This window comes from Typopeltis vanoorti, chromosome 2 (genome assembly GCF_054136105.1).
Source record: "Typopeltis vanoorti isolate ZY-2024b chromosome 2, IOZ_Tvanoo_1.0, whole genome shotgun sequence".
Lineage (NCBI taxonomy): Eukaryota > Metazoa > Arthropoda > Arachnida > Uropygi > Thelyphonidae > Typopeltis > Typopeltis vanoorti.
In genome coordinates this window covers 101,584,951-101,606,773 of record NC_143550.1, presented here as the reverse complement: position 1 = coordinate 101,606,773, position 21,823 = coordinate 101,584,951, and the positions used below count along the sequence as shown (strand labels likewise).

General features: G+C 35.5%; 1 protein-coding gene across 7 annotated transcripts in view; it reads right to left on the bottom strand.

Annotated features, from left to right (window-relative positions):
• The window catches only part of LOC150109296 (upstream stimulatory factor 2-like), a 260,743-nt gene that overhangs the window by 212,277 nt on the left and 26,643 nt on the right, over positions 1-21,823 (bottom strand). For 4 of the 7 annotated variants that reach the window (XM_090407163.1, XM_090407154.1, XM_090407121.1 and 1 more), the window contains exon 2: positions 13,820-13,881. Coding sequence is in view for 3 of the 7 variants with exons in the window: in XM_090407121.1 (XP_090263247.1) it covers positions 13,820-13,881 (62 nt within the window). In the remaining 4 variants the exon portion in view is untranslated. Of the gene's footprint in view, positions 1-13,819; positions 13,882-14,179; positions 14,238-21,823 lie in introns of those variants that run through there. The other 3 variants (XM_090407146.1, XM_090407139.1, XM_090407174.1) reach the window with 2 other exon arrangements.

Below are 21,823 nucleotides of genomic sequence, written 5' to 3'. Positions count from 1 at the left end.
GCTAACATAAATTATTTCTTAATTTATAATAATCAGTTACACTTTTATTATCGAGAAATTATAAATTATTTGATACAGTTTTCTTGGAAATACAGGATTTGATTTTTTTTAAGCATATGTTTTAACCTAAGCATTTAACTTTCCTTATTTGGGGGGGGGGGGGGGGGTATTTATTTTCAAAAGCGTTCACAAGACAAATGCAAATTCACTTGGGGAACATGCTCATAAATTTTAGTGTAAATCAGTAATAAAAGTATAGCTATTTCAAACATGCCATATATCTAAACTAGCATAAATTAAAGATGTCAAGAAATTATATTCTTGGCTTCATCCTTTATCCAAGTGTAAGCAAACAAAGTTTGTGTGTGTGAAGTAACTTCACGATTGGGATACTTGTATATAGGAGCTAATAACTTCATCAATTGCCTTAGCATCCCATAATAAAACATACATATCCTTACGGACATGTATGATGCTATGCATTATGGGAAGGGCCACTACCTAGACCGGTTTGACCTTTATTGAGGTCTCATCATTGTGAGCCAGACTCAGAAGTAATACCAAGGTTGAAGTAATGAATAAGTCATATTTCCATATACAGTTAGTCAAAAGGTGTCACATCTTATTACTAAAATACTCTGAATTAGAGATAGATGTTGAAAGTTTTTTCCACTTAGTTATACTATAAATTAAAGATGCCAAGAAATTATATTCTTGGTTTTCATCCTTCATCAAAGTGTAAGCAAATAAAGTTTGTCCATGAAGTAACTTCAAGACTGGGCCGCTCGTATATTTTTCAATATCTAACTTTAATCCAGAATATTTTAGTAATAAGGAGTGGCACCTTTTGACCATTATATGGAAATATGACTTCTGCACTACTTTAACCTTGGTATCGATTCTTGGTCTGGCGCCCACTGATGAGACCTCAATAAAGGTCGAGACTGATCTGGGTAGTGGCCATTCTTATAATGCACACCATTATATGTGTCTGTAAGAATATGTGCATTACATTATGAGATACTAAGGCAATTGATGTGAAGTCATTAACCTCTATATACAAGTAGCCCAGTTGTGAAGTCACTTCACACTCAAACTTTGTTTGCTTATACTTGGATAAAAGATGAAACCAAGAATGTAATTTCTTGGCATCTTTAATTTATAGTATAACCAAGTGCAAAACTTTCAACATCTAAATTAGCAGTAAATGTATTTTTCAAATATGCAGTGATTTCTTCTTTATACTACAAGAAAGTACCAAATAATAATAATAATTTAAAGAAAATATGTCATATTCTCTTTTTCATTGAGGTTCAGAATGAAATGTTGTTGATAACACTATTGGTTATTTTTGAAAAGAAAGTGTGCATGATTATTTTCTACATGTCCACAAACCATGCAGTTACAGCATGGTTTGTGGACATGATCATCAAGACACTTGACTGGCCTCCACAGAGCCCTGGAATCATTGTGGAAAGTTGCTATTTTGACCAACTAAACATCAGAAATTTAACTATAGCAGAGTTGCAACATTATGACCTCGTGAGCTGAAGAGTGAACTGCTTCACCTGGAATTTCCAAGGAAACGTTTTTGTTGTTTCCAAGATATTCATGTTGGAAAATGTGTTACTGAAATATTATGTAAAACTTGTTTAAAAAACTATGCTAGCAAACATCCTTTATTGAAATAAATATGGTTTGAACAACACTTTTTTTTTGATATATCGAAATATGCACGTCATGTCACTATGCTTACAGATTTAGATATGCAGTTTTTATACTTTCTACTTTTCTTAACAAGAAACTATGTTAAATTACATTACATTCTTATTTTGAGGATAATTTTTAAAACCACAAATTTATATTCAGTAGTATTTCAAATGAACTCCCAATTGAAAATTAAACAGATTATTATTATTATTGTAGTTATTTGTAGAGTGCTAATTTCACTAAAAATAATTCACCTTCTTAGTCACTGTAAAATATATGGAAAATTATCTGAGATATGTCCCATGCAGAATTCATTTAAATTTTTTGTTCGTTTTGAAGTATTCCAATCACAACCCCATCTCTCCACACACTTGTCAAGACAGACAGTAACTGAATTATAAATATTCACTTCATCCTTTCATATTTCATACTTTTCACAGTGTGTATTTCACATTTCAGTAAACGAAATATATAACTTCTGTTTACTTGTCGAGAAATGAAATAAAATAATTATTCTCTTATCTATATCCATACTATTTCTTTGCTATTTGATTATTCCATCCACTACTTTCTTTTCTCTCTGAGTCCCAGTATTCAGTTGTTTAGGGAATTGTGATGAGTAAAAGTATGGCATTTTTTACAAATACACCATTGGAAAGACGTCAATGTACAACCCCCCATGGACAAGATGCATCGTGTCATATAATGAGTCACGTATTTGTAGCCAATATAAATTGGAGGAATATGATGCTCCCAAGTTGGCACAACTATGTCCGAGTGAAATGGCTGCAAGAAGAGAACTGAAAGTTTGAAAGAGGAATTGTGATGCCATGTTGCAGTGGCAAATTATTGACAAATTGGACCACTCCAGGTGTCAACAATTGGTGAGCACAAGGAGTCAACTGCAAGTGCTACCTGCAGTGGAAAACCAACCACACTCACTGCACATGACTGTAGGGTGATATAAAGGATAATATGTAAAAATTCCACCGTCGACAACATGTTGAATGCAGAGTTTCAGGCATAATCTGCATAGAAACATTCAGAATTGACTCACAACCCAAGTTTCCATGGTAGGACCACATTACCCAAACCAATGTTCAGCATCATCTTCAGTAGTACAAAAGTGTGTACAGTTGGATGTGGAAGCTTGAAAAGCATGTTATGAAGCAACGAATGATGATATACCCTCTACTGAGCAGATGAATGGGTGTGGTGGATGCCTGGTGTACTCTTACCAGTGTGTAAGCCCAACTATTAAATTTGGAGGTGGCAGTGTAATAGTATGGTTCTGTTTTTCCTGGTTTGGCCTCAGATCTCTGTTTGTGGTGCTATGAACATTGAACTCTAAGAGGTATCTTAACATTCTGGACTACTGTCTCTCTCAGCAAGACAATGCACAGCCACAGCAGCAGCCATGTCATATGGCTGCTGCTGTAACTGCATAGTTTGTGGACATGATCATCATGACACTTGACTAGCCTCCACAGAACCCTGGAATTATTGTGGAATGTATGCCTCATAGGATTGCTGCAGTCATCGCAACAAAAGTCCTACATCTTATTAAGGTTGGTACCATGGCTGTTTGTTCCTCACAATATTGTGTCCATTGACTTCTTTCTAAGCAGTGTAGATTACATGTTACTGTCTACTTAAAAAGCCTTTATGACAGAAAGTTAGATATGAAGGTTAATGCTATTTTCTGTCCTTAAAAAAAGATTGCACTTCTGTTTATAAAGAATATTTTTGTCATTTGAATATGCCATAACATTATTTTCTTCTTTGCTATTTTGTAATAAAAATATTAGTGCTACTTTCAAAACTTCTCATCTGTAGTACACATGCTATAAAAATTTCGAAGTCAAACATTCACTATCGGCAAACTGTATTTTTATTTATTAAAACCGATTATATAGGGAAATTTCAAAAACCAGTTGCATCCAGGTGGTGACTTTGTAGTTATTCATGTGACAGAGACTGATCTAAGTATTGTGGTAGATGAACTGGAGGTACTCAGTATATTGAGAAATATCAATATGAATACAGTAGTAGGCTTGGATATGTCAAGCTTGTGTGCTACAAGAATGCAACTGAACTGGCAATGTCCCTGACAAAGTTGTTTAATCTAAGTCTCAGCTCTTGCACGGTTCCAACAGAGTGGAAAGAGGATAAGATAGTTCCATTACATAAAGGTGGCTCCAAGACAATTACAGACCAATTAGCATCTCTGGAGTGATGGTTAAAGTACTGGAATAAAGGAAATGGCTACACCATAAAACTGCTGAGCATTGCAAAGGCATTTGATAGAATACTGCATGGAAAACTATTACATAAGTTAGAACAAATGGGAATGGATATGAAGCTGGTGGCATGGATAGGGGGAGTGGCTGATAGACAGACATCAGAGAGTAATGTATGGTGGACTAGAATCAAGGTGAATGAGTGTGACTAGTGGAATGTCCGAAGGCTCTGTACCAGGACTACTACTCTGTTGTATATTAATGATATAACAGAAGAACAGAAGGGGGGGGGGACATTCAGTCATTTGCCTATGATGCAAAACTAGAGAAGATAATAGTTGATAAAGTGATGTAGATATCTTGCAGGATGATTTAAATAAATTGGTAGTGTGGGCAAACCAGAATGGTTGTCAATTCAGTGTTGTAAAATGTAAGGTAATGGATGGGATGAAAAGGTTACATACTTTGTATCATATTGATGGTACTTGCTTACAGGAAATTGATAAGGCTACGGATCTTGGGGTGATGTGGACATAGATTTGAAATTCAGAGGACATATCGCAAGAGTTGGCAAAGTAGCTCAGAGAATTACTTAGATGCTGAAGAGCACATTGACAAGATAGGGGAATTATTATTCTTCTTTATAAAGAATAATATGAGGCGAGCACGCTATGGTTTGGCCTATGTTGACTATTGTGCACATACCTACCTTTCTTAGGGATCTGGAGAGGAGTGACTAAGCTGGTGACAGGTCTGTGTAATGTTACATCTGAGATAGGCAGAGGAGAGAGGATATGATAGAAACTTATAAGTTACTAAAGAGATACTATAAGATTGACATAGAAGGAATTTTTCAATTCATGGGGAGTAGAGGGAGGAAAAGAGGAGGGGGGGGTTCACACTTGGAAGCTGTCCAAGAGTCTGGTTAGTAAGGGTGTGTGTAGACTAGAATCTTTTCTTGGAGAGTGGTGAATGAGTGGAATCGGTTGCCAGAGATGGTTGCGAGTGCCCAACAGTGAATAGGTTTAAGAAGATGTATGATAGGTATTGTATTAATAAATAGAGTGGGTCTCCCACGACACATCATTTGACACTAAGGAGTGCCCACATAAATAATAATAATAAATGATTTTCATTCTTTTCCATTAGAAATGAAATTTGATAATGACATTAATAGTTAATCTTACTTTCATTCACTCTTCCTGAGTCAATAAGCTTAACAGAATATTATAAATATTGTTATACTGTTATAATAGAATACATTTTATCTTATGATAACACAAAGTTTTCTGATATAAATTGATATGAGGCTACAGATCTGGGGGGGGGGGGGGTTTATGTACATAAAAAGAGTCCCTTTATCCTGCATTTAGTAAAATAATACTACTACTAATTATAATTCTATTGTGCAGAAATTTGGAATTCACTTTTGACACATGAACCTACACATATTTTGAATGATAAACTATAGTGAAAGTATTGCTACTTCAAAATTGCTGAAAAATATCTCCAGTAACAGAAAATATATACATAACAATTTATTTCATAACTGATTATTTCAATTTGTATTGAGCAATTCTGTGAAATCAAGAAAGTTGAAGCACAAAGAACTGCAGATTACACTATAGATTATACATTTTGTGATATGATCTCTAGAAGAAAAATCGTAGAAGTACAGACCTTCAAAGCAACCTGTGAAGTATTCTTAGAACTATAATTATGAATAAAAATAAATAAATAAATAATGCTTAATTTTGGAACATATGAGACCATTTTTTTTTTTTAAGATTAGATTTTCATTAAATTATAAAATAATTGTTTGACAAAAATAATTATCTTGAATAAAGTTCTTCGAGAACAAATAAATGTATTGTCAACTTAGAGATTAGATACAATTATCACAAAAAATTGATAATGATATTGCTTTTCCAACATGATGCAATATTTAAGTGAAGAATGTATGAAAGGATCTTGTCCTGGCATTAAAAGCAATAATTATACAATAAATGAAATAAATCAGTTCACAATAATTTTGGTTTTGGTTTACTATTTTCGGTTTTGGTTTTAGTCACTATTTTGGTTGAGTGCTGCATGTTTTAACTGTCTAAGATGCTTATTAATAGTGTTGTGCATTTTTAATAGTGTAAATAAGTTGACATTGACATTCGTAGTGTTTTATTTATTTTGTGTAGCTATAAAACGGATAGATCTCCAAGAAATCGTTCAAAAATATGTACTCTTTCTCAGCACACACACACACACACACACACACACACACACACACACACACATCGCTGACTCAAAAACAAATTGGCAATGAGTGCGGTGTTGGTTTGGGAAGTGTTAATGCAATTTTAAAGAGATTTAAAGAGACAGGTACTGCTTTTCTTATGCTAGAAAAAGGAAATGTGGGTGAAAAAGGAAAATTACACTTACTCAAGATTGTTTACTAGTTAGGAAAAGCAAAACGAATTGAAGATTGTTCTGCTGTAGACTTAAATAGCAATTTGGCAGCTACTGGGATTAATGTTTCTAATATGACAATCCATCAAAGACTGTTGGAAGCAAGAGGACTGCCCACAGACCAAAAAAAGAAACGGCTGTTGACAAAGGCTATGCAGGCTCCAGTGGGCAAAAGTGTACAAGATTACACTGTTGAGAAGTGAAACAAGGTCATATTCCCAGATGAGAGTCACTTTTTTGTCTAAGGAGAGCGAGTACTCTCTTGTTTGCAAATCAGTAACTGAGAAGACTTCTCCTGCCCACCTTCAACAAGCTCATAAACAGCCAGTTAAAAGGATGTTCTGAGGTTGTTTTACACATGACGATCCAAGATCACTTGTACCTGTTGACGGTATGATGAAAAGTGACCAATACATATCAATATTGGAGAAAAGAGTGGTCCCACAGATCCAGAAAGACAAAGAACTCATCTTCCAACAGGATCTTGCTCCATGCCACACTTAAAAAAAAAAAAAGTTAAAAAAAAGTTCCTTAAAAATCACAACATCCATTTGCTTCAGTGGCCAGGTAACTCTCCTGACATTAACCCACTAGAAAAATTTGGCCATAGTGAAAAAGAGACTTAGAAAATTTAATTGTGATACAAAGGATAACTTAATACATAACACAGAAAATAAAGGATAACTTAATCGATTATAAAAGTATGGTTTGAAGATGCAAAAATAAAAAAAATTTGTTCTACATTGGTAGAGTCCCTGTCTAAGCGAATTAATGTACTTATTAGGAACAGAGGAGCATATATAAATTATTAGGTAAAGTTGGAGTTTATTTTTGTACTTATTTTCTTGCAAAATTAAATTTTTTCTTTAAAATGTGAGTGTTCAGATTAATTTGTTTGCTACTATAACTTAAGATTCCAGTTAACCAGCATACAGCAAGGAACTGTTGTTTCTTGGGTCTTGGGCTGTCCAGTTTAGTTCATCCACCTCCATGTCTTCAAACTGAAGAGCTAGGGCACTTACTTTGTGAGTAGGTTGTTATTGTGTTAATATAGGAGAGGGCCTATTCCAAACTGTTGCCCCAGTGTGGGAAGAACAGAACAATTCAGAATGTCAGGGTAGGCATCAGATTTAAAGATCGAGACACAAAACCCAATGGGCCAAGTCCAAACCAGGAAAAACAGCAACAGACCATTATGCTACCACCTCCAAATGGACTGCAAGACTATGTACCACAATTCACCACTCCACGGTCCAATGACATGTTGTTTGTACCATTCCAGACAACGGCATACACTGGCAGGTGTAATCAAGGGCTTGTGAGCTGAGCTGCAGCACGACCATGAAAACCAAAAGCAAATACCTTCTGGTGAATAGCTCTGTCATTGGCATCCATTCCAGAGCTCATGTGTAAATCGTTTGCAATGGTCACTACGGCTGACTGATGATTTACTGTGACAACATGCTTGAGAGTTCACTAGTCACAATTTGTTAGTTACTTGGGCCTAACAGTTTGGAGAGGGATTTAATGATTCCATCACATTTCAACTTCGCTGACAGAGTAGACTAGGGCACGTGCAATGTGGCTGGAATCTCAGAGAAATCACCAAACTCATGGGGGTAAGACTATCATGCAATGTTTGAATGGACTCTATTCTTTTCATCCACTCATCCTGACAGCAAAGAACGTCTACACTGCTAATGCCTATGCTTATATAGTGTTGCAGATGTGGATCTGTGTCATACAGGAGAGGCAACATAGTGTACACATCCTGGCCTGTAGGGAGATTAATCCCCTTATTCAACCATTTTACAACTACACTATTCAGCCTTTTGATATTAGTATACATTCACATACTGATGCAGTTTATTTATTTCCTTACCACTCAATACCTCATTCCATGCTATAGCTCCAAGATGTCTCCTATGCTTGTCATAATCACTAGCTTGTACTTCCACATATATCTTTCCTCACAGAAGTCTTCATATAGCTAGCCACAACCCACAAAAATCACTTCGTGATCTCTTACTACCCGGAATGAAGTGCAAAACCCCACTTACGATTACATCCTCTGATGAAACGATCAGATCTAAAACTCTTGATCCTCGCATGCCCTCCTTTAAATGCTGCCAGAGATAGTTATCTCACAAAAACTGAGTAATTAATTTTCCTTATTCCCAAATGCTATCGCTTCTTTCCAATCTATACAAGCATAATTAAAATCTCCCACAATAATTACACTTCCCTTATTGCTTATACATTCTTCATCACCACCACCATCCACATTCCCTGCCTATAGCAAGATCCAACTAAATACAAGGTGTGACTATTAAATAACGAGACTGGTTGCAAAAATGTGGTTTATTATTACAATTGTACAACTTAATTGTTATCCCTTTCAACATACCCCCTCCTCTATCTATATACTGTTGCATACAAATTTTCCATTGCTGGAAGCAGTGCTGCAAGCCTTCAGGTGTTATCTGCTTCAGTAGAGCTGCCGTTTTCTTCTTTACCTCATCCACTGACTGAAAACGGTTGACCTTCAATGCGGATTTCAACTTTGGAAAAAAGGTAAAAGTCGCATGGAGCTAAGTCCGGCGAGTAATGTGTATGGTCCAACACTGGGATCTTCTTATCAGCCAGATACTGCTTTACAGACAGTGCACTGTGGGTTGGAGCACTGTACTGATGAGAATCAAGCATTGTTCTTCCTCACTTGTTATCTCAGCTTGGCCAGAACCTCAAGGTAATAATGTTGGTTAACTGTCTGATCCTCTGGTACCCATTCAACCATTACCATGCCACTGATATCAAAAAAAGATCAGCATTGCCTTCAGTTTTGACTTGCTCATTCTTGCTTTTTTCATTCTCAGTGATGTGGGAGTTTTCCAATGCATCAATTGTCTCTCTGTTTCTGGATTGTACTGGAAAATCTACGTCTCATCATATGTGAATGATCTTCTCCTGCAAATCAGGCTCCGCTGTTTGATGCAGACTTGCAGTGGATAAGGTAAAGGAGAAAACAGCAGCACTACTGAAGCAGATAACACCTGATGACTTGCAGCACAGCTTCCAACAATGGAAAATTTGTATGCAACAATGTATAGATAGAGGAGGGAGAGTACGTTGAAGGGGGATAACAATTAAGTTGTACAATTGTAATAATAAACCACATTTTTGCAACCAGTCTCATTATTTAATAGCCACACCTCGTTCCTATTTAATAGCCACACCTCTTCCTGTCAACCTCCACCTCACAGCCTCAAAACCATTGCCACTATTTCCCTCTTTCAAGTCTACCTTATGTGGACATAATTCTCTTGCTGTCATCAGCAGCACTCCACCTCCATTCTTGTCTTTTCTATTTTCATGAAAATTCCATACCTTTCCATTTCTATTCCCATTAGGATATCATCTTCATTCAACCACGTTTCACTTCTTATAACAATTTTGGGACAAATAAATTCAATCAGTGAAACAATTTGATCTCCCTTATTTCTGATACTCCTGGCATTTGTAAATAAACATACCAGTTCACTTTTAGGTCTATAACTAGTCCTACCAAAGCCACATGTTGGTTGTGATTTTCCCACCACACACCTGCCCTTGCCCAATCACCTTTATCACTGCTTATCACATATATCTGCTCGGTCTCAACTTCCCCACTCAGACTCCAATCTATTCCATTTCTATCTGATCCCATACATTCATTCATTCACTACTACTTCCTACATCCACTCTCCCTATGCCATGTCTGCCTGTCCACCCAGGCTCCTTTCATTTCCATGTTCCTCTTGCATTCCCGTTTTCTCTCTTCATCTCTCATATTACTACTGCTACTGTTTTCATTGCCAAGTACTTCAGTTGCTTACATACTACTTTCCTGATGACAGTGCAGTGTGTGTGTGTGTGAGATGCAAACAACAGATCAGATGCAATTCTTATTTCTTGCTTGTACTGCACACTAGAAACAGTTTCTCCAGTTCACTCACTCACTCCAAAGTCATTCATATGCAATCTGCATCCCAGCAATTTCAGTCTGTCGCTCCACAGTCTCACTACCTCTGATTCTGCTGCTCTTTCCTTCCGTTTCCTCATTCATACATCCTTTCACTCCCATATGACTTACTTTTGCTTCTTCATTCTTGCATTCTTTCACACCCTCAGTCTCACTAGCCTTTGTTCTGTTTCCAACATTTATGCTGACTTTCATTAATTCAGTCCATTTTGCATTAACTCAGTCTAACAAAATATCATACTTTCTACAAATTCATACCTTCTCATGCCTCCTGTTCAGTCTCTCTACAATCAAACTTTCACATTTTGTCACGCATACATGTTGCATTGCACTCAGGACATCAAACCACTTTCAAAAAGCCTATATCGTTAACAGCATTTGATCTTCATGCCGCTCAATGAGCCGACCTGAAAAGCTATTTAATATGTTACAGTTATGTGGAGTCAATGCGGCATTATATCAAGCAATACTTTGTCTTTATTTGAGTTGTAAGTCAGCAGTAAGAATTGAATGAAGTACAGGAAGATGTTTTAATGTTAAATCTGGTGTCTGACAAGGATGTACATTATTCCCTCTGTTATTCATTATCTATATGGATCACATTATGAAGAAAAGTGGTATTAAACCTGATATCAGAATTGGAGATGTCAATGTCAGTTCTTTGCTTTATGCAGATGATGTTATACTTCTAAATAAATCTGTTACAAGTCTGCAAGATTCCCTGACTAAATTGAATAACTGTTGTAATAGATATGGTATGAAGGTCAGCAATAAAAAGACAAAGACAAGGAAAATAGGCAGAATCGTTGGTAAAAATATCAACTGCATTGTGAATGGAGAACCTGTGGAACAAGTAAAACATTTCAGCTACTTAGGCACGATTTTTAGTGAAGATGGTAAATTAAATATGGAAATAGACAACAGAATCAACAAAGCTGATATGGTAGGAAGTCAATAGAATAAATTAATATGGAATAAGAGAGAAATTTGTTGGAACACTAAATTAGCTGTATACAACACCAGTTTTAACTTATGGATCTGAGAGCTGAATCAGAAGTAAAACACTTGACCAAAGACTAGAGCCTGCAGACATGAAAGTCCTGAGAAAGATTATAGGCGTGAACAGATGGCATCAATGGCAATATCATATTAAAAACGAGGATATTAGGAAAGAACTTGACATAGTCGGCATCCAGGAATGTGTTAGTTAGCAGATCTAATCTCAGGTGGTATGGTCACTTAAACAGAATGGGCGAGGAAAGATTAGCAAAACAAGTATTCTGTGCCAGGTTAGCAGGAAAACGACCCAGAGGAAGACCAAGATATAGGTGGATTGATATGATACAAAGTGCCTTAAATGATAGAAATATAAGATCTGATAATGATAATGATGGAGTCTTGACAAGTAACAGACTGATTTGGAGGAAAATTGTAGATAGGAAGTTACTAATGATGTAAATTTTTCATGTAGTACTATCATATCCTGTACACCCCTTTAGGGTACATGGCAGGAATTTGATGATGATGAACAATTTCTTTACAATTTTTGTGGGTTTTCACTGAATTCGGTGGATTTTGCATAAGATTCAGTGAAATTTCATGCAATCTTCACCAAATTGTATAAAAATTCATCGAAGTTTTTGAGTTATCATGATTTCTCTTTGTTCCTTAATTTGTGGAAACCAGTGTAGATCTAGTACAAGTCTGCAGGATTTGTAATGAAACAAAATAACTGCTGTAAACACTACATAAATCAGCAATAATAAGTTATACTTTAAAACTGGCAGGAACATTAAAAACATTTCACCTATTTAGAACAATTTTTTAGTGAAGATGGTAAATTAAATATGGAAACAAATAACAGAATTAGCAAAGTTGGTATAACAGGAAGTCAACTGAATAAATTGATATGGAATAAGAGTGAAATTAGTCAGAATACTAAACTGGCAGTATCAACAATTGGATACCACACATGAGAGTTCTGAGAAAAATCAGGGAGAATATTAGGAAGAAACTTGATTGTTAGCATTCAGGAATGTGTTAGCAGAACTAATTTCAGGTGGCATAGTTGGTAACTTAAAACAGAATGGGAGAGAAAAGTTAGCAAAACAAGTGTCTTCCCAGGATAGCAGGAAAAAGACCCAGAGCAAAACTGAGACCTAGGCAGATCGATACAGTAAAAAGTGCCTTAGAAGACTAAATATAAGATCGGGCAATACTAGAGTCCTGACAGATAGATTAATTGGGAGGAAAATTGCCAACAGGAAGTTAGCAATGATGTAACTTTTTCATGTAGCACTATTAGAATATCATGTACCCTACCCCTTTAAAGATATATATTATTATTATTATTACCCAAGACCCATGGAGACAAAGACTCATCTAGGAGGTCCTTTTATCAAACACACAACTCATCATACCATGCTTTAAACACACTCAAATTCTCTGCAGGCACCACACTCTCAGGCAAGGCATTCCAATCATTCACAACTCTGCATGAAAGAAACCTGCTTCTCACTCCCCTACTCACACAGCTTAGTAGTTGTCATTTTTAGTTTTTTGGTAAAAAAAAAAAACTAAAAATGACAACTGATCTAAAGTAACAGCAGTCATTCCTTATATGGAGTGGGCAAGGTTTTCCTTCAGGAAATTGTTTTTTCACATTTAAAATTGTGAGAGAGAGAGGATACATGCAATAAGACACACAAAAGACTATTGTATTAGAATAAGGATCAGTCCTTACACCCTTATTAATCCTTTCCATGACGTTTTGAAAGATCTAAATGGTATGGTGTGACCTTACATCAAAATAATAAATGGATGATAATTATGCAATCTTTTCTTAACACCATCGCTCGATCTTCCATGTTTTAGTAACACTGTTCCACTATTAACCTTTAAGGATTAATCAGTTTGCTATATCATTCAGTAACAAACTGCTACCATGGCATTTAATAATGAAACCTCTCTGAAACTCAACTTGCTTGTATTAATCCATATTGGCAAATACTGATACATTATCTGTTACTTGTCTAGTTTTCATACCCATTCCGTTTTTCATATATATCTGGCTCATCTTTCACTTCAGATGTGCAGAGATATCGAAATACTTAAGAAAAGACAGCATAAGCCCTCATGGCAGAGAAAAAAACAAAAGAAAAAAAAAATTACACAACACTATATATCGCTGGTTTATATTGCAGCAATAGGCAAATCTCTAACACGAGTAGCAGTCCTTCATATTTTTTTTTTAAATAAAATATGAAACTGAAGGCATTTTTTACACATATAAAACTTACTCTGGAATAAGTTAACTAATATGGAGGGAAAATTGAAGTAGTAAAGCAATAACAACATTTAATCTCTGCATAGAAGACACACTCACCTTCTGGTGTCATTTGAGATGGTTCATCAGAGTTTGCTGACTCATTACCTTTTTCAGGAGAACTGTGAAATGTTAAAAAAAAACATTTTTTCCTTAAAAATAATTTTTATTTAAACATCATGAATGAAAGATATTTAAATAAGCAATAAATATACTGACTTTTATATTTTGACTATGCTAACCAATTTAAATTGAAAATACCTTTTTACTAAAACTGAGGTATTTATTTATTTATTTTTATCTATTCTCTTATCTGAGATAAACTGAAGAATGCAATGAAAATTATATATCATTATTACATTCATCAAGGAACATGGCAATAATTTTCAAAACAAATACTGTAGTGTATTTCTGACTAACCGTTATTACAAGACTCACCAGGGCCAAAATTCAACCAAGGTATTCAACAGGACACAGACTGAAAAATTCAAAACATTAAATCAACTACTAGAAAATGAAAAAGGCAACAATAGAGAGCCAAGAGGCTATTTTTTTTTCAGCGACATAAATTAAGTTAAGGGGATAATAAATCCCTCATTATTTCAAAGCCGAATAAGAAACTCGAAATCTAAGCGTTTCATGCCGAAGAACGTATGGCAAGTCAAAGCATAAGTCAACACCTGGTAGTACAACACTAGGTAACTCAGAGGAAAGGGGGGAGCAAGTTTCGATCACTGTCCTTAATATTTTCTCATAATGTAAAATGCAGCTCCACGGAGATGTATTACTGTTTTACATTATGAGGGAAGGTCACTACCCAGACCGGTTTTGACCTTTATTGAGGTCTCATCAGTGAGTAGGTAGACCTGGATAATACCAAGGTTTAAGTGACCAGAACTTACATACTTTACTATATGAACTGCCAGAAAGGTATACTCATATATTATTACTATAATAAAGAGCCAAGAGGCTATTTTTTTCAGCGACGTAAATTAAATTAAGGGGATAATAATTTAGCTTTGTGAAGACTAAAAATGTGAAAGAAAATAATAAATGCAAAAAAAAAAAAAAAAAACGAAAGAATACAGTAAATGTATGTTTTTCGGCATGCAACTCTTAAATTTCGATCTTAGAGTTTTTTATTCGGCTTTGAAATAATGAGGGATTTATTATCCCCTTAACTTAATGAAGAAAGCAAATCAAGTGTGATTTTTATTCCTCAGCTGCTTTTACATGACAAATTCCCACATCCTTTATGGGAGGAACCCTTCCCATAAAGGATGTGGGAAGGGTTCCTCCATAGTTAACAGTGCATCCTACACAGATATCTATGGAGGAACCCTTCCCACATCCTTTATGGCCAGTTAAGGTGAATTTGTCATGTATCTTCAGTTATGTAAGAAACAACTATATTTCACATTTGGTGAAATCTTTATGGCCAGTTAAGGTGAATTTGTCATGTATCTTCAGTTATGTAAGAAACAACTATATTTCACATTTGGTGATATAAAGTTGAACCAATTTCAATCAAATTTAGAATATAGCTGCAATTTCTAACATTGTTCCTCCTCAGAAAAATTCAGCTTAATATAACTAAAGTGAAGGGGTTGCATCCTATAGATCTCATATGTTGCATCATTCAACACATTTCAAATATGGAATGTACTTGTTTCTGATGCTGCTTAATGTTCTCTAGAAAATTCTGAACAACTGGCTCAAAAGGATAAAGGAACAGGGAGTCACCTCTTTTACAAACATCTCCACAATTCACATTGTTTAACCAGTTTTGACAAAATTTGATATCAAAAGATATATTTCGGTGATTATACCACATTTTTTATTATTCAGTTATACAAAATACTGAAATAATAGTTCCGGCAAGTTTCGTAAATCGTAGGATTTACATCAGGGGGTAAATAGTATAACTTAAAGTTTAAACAAGAGAATTAATAAATACAAATCATAACTGTCTGGCTATTCATAAATTCAAATAACAGAATGCAGATATAAAACGTTATTGACGTTGAACAATACTGGACGATGTCTCGTGTTCTTGTTCTCGTTCATACAGTCCGAGCTCAGATTGAGGTAGATTTTTTTATTAGAACTGACCATACTTGATGGAGAATTAAACCTCGATTTTTATTGCATTGGGTTTTTCAGCATATTAGCAGCTTCTTTAAATTTTCTTATATAACTGTTGTTTTCTATGTATGACATCATCGTTTTTTGCCAGAGTACATTGTGTCCAGTGGAAGTGGTATGGAAAGCAAGACCCATTTTTTGTTCTCTTTTGTATTGTATGTCTTTTTTGTATTGTCCATTTACAGCAAGAGATTCAGTATTTTGAATAATGTAGAACCCTGACTTACACCTAGTTTAACACAAAACCATATTCTATCTTTTTTAGCATCCTTCAATTTTTATTGCAGATTTACAACTTATATATAAGCTAAATTGTTCATATTTGGTCTAATTAACACTAAGAACTTTTATTGTTAAAAGACCATAAGATTTAATGATTAAAATTACCAAGAGCCAACAAGTTTCACTAGCCACTGTCCAGCATTTTCAAGGCTGTACCGGTGTGAAAACAAATGCATCAAGTTACATGAAAACATACACTTTGGTAACTGCTAGGCCGTTACATTTGATAATTCATGTTTGATGGCGTGCATGTGTTCGAATGCTTCAGTCAGAATCCGGTACATGACTATGTGTTGTGTAGTTTTTCGCATATTGTAGTTCTGTTAAGCTGAGAGAATTGATGAGATATTTCCATGTCTTTAAGAATAGCACCTTGATTTCTATTTAAATTATTGCCTATGCGTAGCACCACTACTGCTTCTTTGAAAGTTCTGTGTCTGTAGTCATTCTCGATGTAAGGCATAGAACTGTTTTTCCAATCTATAACGTGATTTGATTTTGAGAAATGATGAGCTGAACCCTATTGTGATTGACATCCCCCACATGTTCCTTCTGTCTTATTTCAAAACTTCTAGATGTCTGTTCAATGTAAGGACGGCCACACGTTCATGGAATTTCATATACTCTGGGAAATTTGAAAAAAGGTACCTCATCTTTGGGTGATCTTAAGACCTGTCTGATCGTGGTAGTTGGTTTAAAAATCACTCTGATGTTATGAGCCTTTAACATTCTCGCAAATTTTGTGGATACTGAAGTAACATATGGAATGACAGCTGTGGACACATATTGTTACTCTGTTCCATGTTATTGGAGGTTGTCTTTAAAAAGCAATTTGTTTAAAATGTTAGAAGGGTATCCATTCAGAGATAGAGTGTTAGCTATTTGTAACAGTTCTCTCTGTATATCTACTTCTTTAGAAATAGACCTTAAGGCTCTATTATGGAGCGTATGAATGATGCTGTGTTTTTGTGATCTATGATGGTTAGACGAATAATGTAGATATCTAACTGTATCTGTGGATTTCTTGTAAATGGATAGTTGGACATTGTCATCTTCACTCTTCACCAGTATGTCAAGAAAGGGTAGTTCTTTGTTCTTCTCCAGTTCCATAGTGAATTTGATCTTATTATGTAGTGAGTTGATTTTATTAAGAAACACGAGGTTTTCCATGGTATCCTTCCAGATGATGAACACGTCATCGACATATCTCCATCAAATCGATGGTTTAGGTGAAATAGTGGAAATAATATCCGTTTCAAGTTTTTTCATAAATATGTCAGCGCATGGTGGCGACAGGGAGCTACCCATGGCTAGACCTTCCGATTGTTTGTATACTATGTTATTTACTTTGAAGAAATTTGATTTCAGGCAATGATGAAACAACAGAGTGATGTCCTGATGGAGGAGATCTTTTAGAATGTTGACCACCTCTACAACTGGTACATTAGTGAATAATTCCATGGACGTGTGGCCTTTCTTACATTGGATAGACCTCTAGAAGTCTTGAAATAAGACAGAAGGAACATGTGGGAGATGCCAATCACAATAGAATCATCACATCTAGTTTAGCTCATCATTTCTCAACATCAAACCACATTATAGATTGGAAAAACAGTTCTATGCCTTACATCGAGAATGACTACAGACACAGAACTTTCAAAGAAGCAGCAGTGGTGCCATGCACAGGCAATAATTTAAATAGAAATCAAGGTGCTATTCTTAAAGACATATGGAAATATCTCATCAATTCTCTCAGCTTAACAGAACTACAATATGCGAAAAACTACACAACACATGGTAATATACCAGATTCTGACTGAAGCATTCGAACACATGCACGCCATCATGGACGAATTATCAAATGTAACAGCCTAGCAGTTACTAAAGTGTATGTTTTCATGTAACTTGATGCATTTGTTTTCACACCAGTACAGCCTTGAAAATGCTAGACAGTGGCTAGTGAAACTTGTTAGCTCGTTGAATTTTTAATCATTAAATCTTATGGTGAAAGTGAAAATGAAAGTTCTTAGTTGGATTTCTGCTCAGGACATGGACTGGTTATTACTAACACCATGTTCCAACATAAAAATGTGCACAAATTCACATGGAGAGAAGAGGCTAGGAATAAGAAAAGTCTCATTGACTATGTTATTGTTGATAGTGATGTTTTCTCCCTGGTGCAGGACACCAGAGTGTACAGAGGATTTGAAATTGGAAGTGATCACTATTTAGTCTTGAGCAGGATAAAATTGAATTACATATTGAAAAGAATAACATGTAAGAAAGTTTTAAAGCGAATAAAAGTTGAGCAGCTCTCAGATGTGAACTGTAGACTAAAAAACAGAAATATTATTGAAAAGAAAATGAAAGAGTTTGAGAACAGGAATCAAACCTTGGAGATTCAGTGGCAAACTCTGAAGGAAACATTGATTGATTCTGCCAGAGAGGCATGTGGTGAGGTTGTATGCAAGGATAAAAAAATCAGAACTCCCTGGTGGACACAGGAAGTTAAAGAGGAAGTGAAGGAAAAGAAGAAAGCATATCAAAAGTTCCTGGCAAATAAGTCAGCTTTTACTCTTACAGAATACAGAGACAAATGTAAGAAAGCTAAACAATGTGTAAAACCAGCTAAACAAAAGTCATGGTAGGACTTTGGCAAGAATATAGAAAATAAATATCAAGAAGGTGGCAAAATATTCTGGAGGTTGTTGAAGAAGCTTAGGAATGGAGGAAAGAGTGCTGTAAAAGGAATTAGAGATGATAAAGGTGAAATGAAAACAGGAGAAAAAGATATCCTTGAAGTATGGAGTAATTACTTTGAAAAACTGCTAAATGAAACAAGCAGTGATGACAGCACAGTGATAAAAAACACTGACCAGGCATGCAGTCAGGAATACATATCCATACTTGAAGTAGAAAAAGCCATCAAAGGCTTGAAATGTGGAAAGGCAGCAGGAGTAGATGATATTCGACCAGAAATGCTGAAGTAGGTGGTATAAGAGTCTTACAGTGGCTGCACTACATAGTTCAGAAAGCCTGGACAGAGGGACGAATTCCCGATGATTGGAGTAGAGCTCTCATAGTACCCATATATAAAAAGGGAAATAAAACTGAATGTGAGAATTACAGAGGTATTTCCCTACTGAGTGTTCCTGGCAAGATCTATGCAAGTATACTTGAGAAACGGTTGAGAAGAATTGTGGAAGAAAAGCTTGGTGAAGAACAAGCTGGATTCAGGCCAAATAGAGGCTGTCAGGGTCAGATCTTCACTTTACGGCAAATAGTCGAGAAAGCATGGGAATATAACAAAGATCTGTATTTAAGTTTTGTCGATTTGGAAAAGGCATATGACAAGGTGCCAAGAGAGAAGCTATTCAATACGCTGCAGTTATATGGTGTCAATGGGGCATTATATCAAGCAATACTTAGTCTTTATTTGAGTTGTGAGTCAGCAGTTAGAATTGAAGGAAGTACAGGAAGACGGTTTAATGTTAAATCTGGTGTGAGACAAGGATGTACATTATCCCCTCTGTTATTCATTATCTATATGGATCACATTATGAAGGAATGTGGTATTAAACCTGATATCAAAATTGGAGATGTTAATGTCAGCTCTTTCCTTTATGCAGATGATGTTATACTTCTAAATAAATCCGCTACAAGTCTGCAAGATTCTCTGACTAAATTGAATAGCTGTTGTAATAGATATGGTATGAAGGTCAGCAATAAAAAGACAAAGACAAGGAAAATAGGCAGAATCGTTGGTAAAAATATCAACTGCATTGTGAATGGAGAACCTGTGGAACAAGTAAAACATTTCAGCTACTTAGGCACAATTTTTACTGAAGATGGTAAACTAAATATAGAAATAGACAACAGAATCAGCAAAGCTGGTATGGCGGGAAGTCAATTGATTAAATTCATATGGAATAAGAAAGAAATTAGTCGGAACACTAAATTAGCTGTATACAAGACAGTGTTCAAACCAATTTTAACTTATGGATCTGAGAGCTGGGTCAGAAGTAAAACACTTGACCAAAGACTAGAGACCGCAGATATGAGAGTCCTGAGAAAGATTAGAGGCGTGAACAGATGGCATCAATGGCAATATCATATTAAAAATGAGGATATTAGGAAAGAACTTGACATTGTCAGCATCCAGGAATGCGTTAGCAGAGCTAATCTCAGATGGTATGGTCACTTAAATAGAATGGGAGAGGAAAGATTAGCAAAACAAGTGTTCTCTGCCAGGTTGGCAGGAAAACGACCCAGAGGAAGACCAAGATATAGGTGGATTGATACGGTACAAAGTGCCTTAGATGATAGAAATATAAGATCTGATAATGTTGGAGTTTTGACAAGTAACACACTGATTTGGAGGAAAATTGTAGATAGGAAGTTAGTAATGATGTAATTTTTCATGTAGTACTGTCATATCCTGTACACCCCTTGAGGGTACATTGCAGGAATTTGATGATGATGATGATGAGTTTTAATACATTAGACCAAATACAAACAATATAATTCCACATATGAAACAAAGTTCGGCGCTTAGAAAAGGACAAATGCAAAAAAGCTAAGTTGCTAAACCACCTTACATTTCTGAACAGATGTAGAGATTTTGCTGTCATCCCGAAGTTCTTAGTAGTAAAAGGACATGTTCAATCTGCAACAGCCAAAAGAATATACTACAAGACTTCGTTAGCGTTAATCAGAGAAAGGATACACCATACCAGGTATGAGCTTAACATTATTGACGCGAAGTGCAGAGAACAGTTTGGACTACATGACTTGGAATAACATATTACTTATATGTTATTTCTATAAGTATAATAGACCACTTATTACATCGTAGCTACAAAAAAACTTTCAGAGTGAGCAAAATCACACAAATTAAAAAATTTGATGTACTTTATAAAACAAATTCCAGTCGCACCACGGTCCCCCTAACAACAAAGTGATTTTCAACTTATCAGATTACAGGCTTTCTAATCATGAATCAGAAATCCTTAAAAAGGGTTTCAACTTTGCTATCACCCCAAATTTTATTCCTAAAATGTATTTCATATGTGGGATAGAAAAAAGTCTTTATCATCTTCCAGAGACTACAGCATATACTATCAGATTCAATAGTACGATTATTCTTGCCTCAGCAAAACCACCAATACCTAATACTACTCCAAATGATAAGAAAGCAATCCGCAAATTACATAACAACAAAGACATTATAATAACCAAAGCGAACAAAGGAAATTCAACAGTCATTCTCAACTTGAAAGATTACTTTAATAAGATTAACTTGTTACTAGCAGGCAGTTCCACTTACCAAGTCTAAGATAAAAATGCCATCATGAGTAATCATCTGGAGACTAAACGCTCTTATCTGCAATATGACTGGTTGGTCGGATGAACTAAAAAAACAACTTAAATCCTTACACCCTATTACTCCACGCCTTTATGGTGCACCGAAGATTCACGAAGAAAACGTACCACTTCGTGCAATAGTTGATGAAAGATCCTCACCTACGTACCTACTAGCAAAGCATCTGGCAAATTTAATGAAAGGAAAAATTAGACAAACAGAGACCTACATTAAAAACTCTCAACAATTTGTGAAAAAAATCAAGAGTCAAAATA